Source organism: Equus quagga, chromosome 4, assembly GCF_021613505.1.
Source record: "Equus quagga isolate Etosha38 chromosome 4, UCLA_HA_Equagga_1.0, whole genome shotgun sequence".
In the NCBI taxonomy this organism is placed as follows: domain Eukaryota; kingdom Metazoa; phylum Chordata; class Mammalia; order Perissodactyla; family Equidae; genus Equus; species Equus quagga.
The window spans coordinates 116,279,578-116,284,348 of NC_060270.1; the positions used below are offsets into that span (position 1 = coordinate 116,279,578).

Sequence of the window (4,771 nt, forward strand, 5' to 3'; positions counted from 1 at the left end):
AATGGTGTGGAATATTTTTCCTTTTCCAAGAAGCTACTATGTGGAAACAAACTCTAGCACTCAAGTGCCCTAAGTAGAAACACAAGAATCGAGAACTGAGTTGTAAGGCTACCTCTGTTATTAATCACTATTAAGGATTAGTTATGAAAGCAGTAAGATCATGTCTTATGTTCCATATATTCAAATTATTAACAAATGGGGCAAAAGAAAACCATGGACATTTGTTTGTCAATTGTTTATTGTCTCCACATCACAGTACCATAATTTTGTTATGGCACAAGATGCCCCACTGAATCTTGCACATTAAAAATAAAAACATCTAGAACATAAGGAATTTTTGTTAGATAAAACAAACAACTGTATTGGAAAACTCTCCTAAAACATACTAAAATCTATGTAAAATGTATGCATCACAAATTAATGTAATTATAATGGTAAAATTTGGAGCAGAACATGCAATCCTTGAAATGATTATTGATGTCCACATGTCCTATACATGAAGGAGTTCTGGACTTGATAGGGCCTAGTATCTGCATGATGCAATCTTGTCATTGCAAGTTTCCCTCAGGATATAGCAAAGCACAAAAGATACAAAGGAGAGGGAACAGAGACATTACAAATACTATTAGATAACTTCTTCACTTATTTTTGGATTTTTTCATAAATCCTTCTAGGGTTCAAATTCATTTTATTATATTTCATTTTGTATGGCTTCTCAAAAGTTACATCTAAATTATCTTAGTTATAATTTTAAAGTGTATACAAAATTTCAGCATGTAACAAATAGAAAGATGCCAAAGGATAAATAGAAAGAGTGCCAAAAATAGACAGCCATTTTACAAATGCTGTTATCAGACATTACTACATATTCCATCCTATAATCTCGTAAATCAAAGCTTTCAACTGTCTGGATTCATACGTGACTGTATTCTTTCCAATATGCATTCTTTCTTCTTCTAGGGGTTGTTCAATAACTGCGGGTATGTTCCTGCCAAAAAGTTCACAGTGTTCTAGAAACTGGACACATTCTTGAATAACACTGTCACGAAGCACAATCATATGTTTTGACATGTTTTCTAATAAGGACAGGAAGCACCTTTTGGCATAATACCAGGTATCAGTTCCCAGCTTTTTATTATAAGGTTCTAAGCTTTTGATAACCCGAGAAATACCAAAGTCATAATTTCCTTTGGCACAATAAAGTGTCCCAATCACCAAATTCACAATGCACAGATGGTAGAGTTTCTTATCTGGGTCGTCATAGGAGAGCTGCTCTTCCTCCTTTTCAATCTTCCTCATCAGCTCCTCGGCTTCTTCATTCTGACTTGTCATAATATAGGAAACACAGAGGTTAGCCAATACGATGGCACTGACGTTCAGGATGTTGTCATAATGCTTCTTGACTATGGGCTCATAGAAACCTATGGCTTCTTTGTATTTGTTTTCCTGCATGAACAGAACATGAGCCACATTCAGCTTCCACACATCATGGTCATTACAGAATTCCACAGATTTTCGGAAGATCTTTTCTACCATGGGATAGTTTTCAAGGTTCCAGTAGATTTTTGCCTGGGCCATCAACACGGGAATATACTTCTCAAGGGTGTCATCATACTCATTCACTGCCTTTTTGACAGCTTCATCATCTCTACTGTGTCTTGCTTCCTGTACTTGTATGGTGAGTTTCCGGAGCTGCTCAGTCAGCAACCCTGCTAGCCCATCCAGCTTAATGAAAGCCTCTTCAGGAGCCGTCTGGCAAGTGATCATGGCATCCAAGAAGTCGTAGAGATAGGGTGTGAGGAACTTGTAAGTCAAATGGGCATTCTCTGCCAGGACATCTGCCGCCAGGTCAAAATATTCATACTTACAGTAGAGCAGCAACAGGTTGGCAAAGGTCTCTGGGGGGAAGGGGTTCTGTTGGAGCAAAAACTGTAGCTTTTCAAACCCTTCTGTAGGTCTGGAGTCCATGTTCATTAGCGCCTGGTTGTGCAGGGTCACAGGGTCTAACTCTTCCTCTGCCCTAGGCGGCATGTCAGTGAGGGCTTCCTGGGCCGCCTCATAGTTTCTCAGTTGGTATTCTATGGCTGCCTTGAGGTTGAAGGCTTCCACCAGAGCTGTCTGGTGAAGGACTAAGGTGTTGCCAACACTGCGAACATCAATGCCCTCAGTGGCCATGCCCACCCCTAGCTCTGGGTGCTGGCGGATGCCGCGCTCAATAATGTCTGCGATATGCTTCAGCGCTGGGGCATAGTGCCGGCTGCTGTAATAGGCCAAAGCCAGGTTGTAGGAAAGGTCAGGCCGGTAGCCCGAAGCCTGCAGGGCCGTGGAGAACTTGGAACACGCGGCTTCATACTGTCCCTCTTTGTAGAGCAAACAACCCAGGTTGACCTGGCCATCGGGCTCGTTCTCGCCCCCACTGTCCTCGCCCTCCCCGCTCAGGAGCTGCTCCACCAGGCTCCTGGCCCCGGGCAGGTCGCCCTCGCTGTACTTGATGGCGGCTTGTAGACGGAGGACCCGGCTGTGGTAGGCGGGGTTGTCCAGCAGGAGGAAGGCGACCCGGGTGGCCTCTGGATAGAGGCAGGCCTTGTACAGGGCCTGGGCCTGGTACAGGCGGTACTGCTCCAGCTCCGGGTGCAGCTGGCCCAGCTGCTCATAGCACTCGGCCGCCAGCGCGAACTCCTGCAGGCGGTAGTAGCAGTAGCCGAGCAGCGACAGGCCGGCGCGGCTCCTCGGGCTCCGCTGGAGCTCCCCGCCCAGCAGCTGCACCGCCTCGGCGTAGCGGGAATCCCGGATGAGCCGGTACACGACGGCGGTGAACTCGCCATCGGAGATCTGCGCACTGGCCAGCCCCGCCATAACCTCCGAGACGATTGTGCGTCCTCGTTACCAAGGCAACGAACCGCCCGGAAACGGAAATTTGTTTTCCGGAGGTTACTTACAACGGAAGTAGCCTGTTACGAACAAAAAGGAATCACTGACGTGAGCCTTTCGGTTACCGATTTAGCCCTGGACGACTGGGCTGCGAAGGTTGTGAGTCACGGAAGGGAGAGGGAAAGTCTCTTCGTAGGTCAGAGACGGAAACTCTATTCCCGGCATGCATTAGTCCATGAGCGCCGCCGCTCGGGACGCGGCCGCACTGCATGCTGGGAGTTGTAGTCCTTGAGGGACGGACCCCGTTTGGTGGGGTGGTGAGGTTTCACTGGTCTCCTCTCCCTATGGTAGAGGAGGTTTCTTTGGCTGCTTCTTGTGGGTCACCTTGGCGTCTGGCGCGCAGGAGGAGGTTTTGTGGTCCGAAGTCCCTTGCGTTTTTGAGCCTTATACGCTATGTGGTGCATACAAATACTGTTGTTTTGCGTTTTTGTTTTTGTAAATTAATGGGAAGGAAAAAGTGGAATATCTCCTGGAATTAGAGTAGGTTCTGTTTTTAAACTGCCTTGAGGGCACACTTTCATAATAGGCAGAGACTAAGAGTCGTTATTTTTGTCATTTCCACAGGTTGACGATAGGATGGTTTTGTGTATCCTGTCTGGTACTGAGAGACGTTCAATTTTAGGTCCAAGTGACTCTCTCACTGCTTTTTCATAAACAATTATTACTGAGCCGAAGTTGGCGTTTAAAGTTGTCCATGTCTATTGCCCTGGTCCTCCAACTTTAACTACAAATTAACCCATCTTCCTTGATCTCCCTACATGGCCTTTGATCTTCTGTGGTCTGCATTGGCCTGTCCAGTACCTAAGATAAACGGTGTCTGAATAAAAGCATGTCTTTGCTATATGCTTAAAGACTTCAGTGCAAATCCTTTATCTGCCTCCTCTGTAGTTTTGCAGCCCATTCTTCTTTTCTATATATACATTTCAGAGCCAATACCAACCATACTGTATGGCACTCTATTTGACCATTTATGTATATATTTTTCTAATCTTAATAACTTTGTATTTTATCTATTAGAGACAAAGAAACTGTGTACTAGAAAGTTTTAAGTAATTTGTGGAAGACCACACAGCTAGGTAGTTGGCAGCTGTGCCATGAGGTCCAACAGCTAGTTTCAGTAGGAAATAGTGGCTGATGAATAATCTATTACATATATTTCCCATGGATGAGTTTAAGGGCCTAGTGTTTGGTGCCAAGTTGTATGATGGAAGAATAGTGTCTTTTTTCTCTATTAAAACAACCAACCAACTTGGTGTGGGCAGTAGAAATTTGAACTACCAGGCCTGAACTGCAGCTGTGAGCAGATGTTAGGAAGTAACTCGTGGGGGTGCTATAGCTCCTAGTCACCTGCCATAGCTAGGAGAAGACTTCTGCAGGCATGTGATTGCTCTATCATAAAACAACTGACTTTGTGTAGTCATTCAGTCTTCTCCCTTGCTGAAAAATTGGCGGCGTTGTGTCCTTCTGGGTGGGACCAGGCAAATAACCTCCCACTGCATGAATACCAAGAAAGGGACAGACTGCACCCATTTCCGAGGGGTTGGGTGGGGCCCCGACCCACCTAAGATCCCCAGAAAATCTGCTGCTGAGAACCACTATAACCTACTCCGAGGCTTCTTTCAACCTGCTCTCTGGTGCACTCTTTTAGGGCCTTCAACCCAGTGAAGGACATGGGTTGAGGGATGCTGGCTAATGCTGCTCAGTAATTTGGGAAGGAGGTGAGTGGGTGGGTGGGAGAGGATCGTCACCTTTATGGCTGCCTGACCACACTTGTCCCTTGGGAACTCAGGCTCCATATTTTAATCCTTGTGTATGAACTGTTATCTTGGGTAAGTTGCTA

The 4,771-nt window shown here is 45.8% G+C and overlaps 1 protein-coding gene across 1 annotated transcript; it reads right to left on the reverse strand.

The window, feature by feature from the left end:
* Positions 1 to 230: 230 nt before the first annotated feature.
* LOC124238744 (tetratricopeptide repeat protein 30B-like) lies at positions 231 to 2,959 on the reverse strand. The gene has a single exon (XM_046659915.1). The coding sequence runs from the start codon at positions 2,854 to 2,856 to the stop codon at positions 862 to 864; it is 1,995 nt and encodes a 664-aa protein (XP_046515871.1). The 5' UTR covers positions 2,857 to 2,959; the 3' UTR covers positions 231 to 861.
* Positions 2,960 to 4,771: the final 1,812 nt, after the last annotated feature.

Coding starts and splice junctions, on each gene's coding strand:
- LOC124238744 (XM_046659915.1), bottom strand. CDS start 2,856: ATGGCGGGGCTGGCCAGTGCGCAGATCTCCGATGGCGAGTTCACCGCC.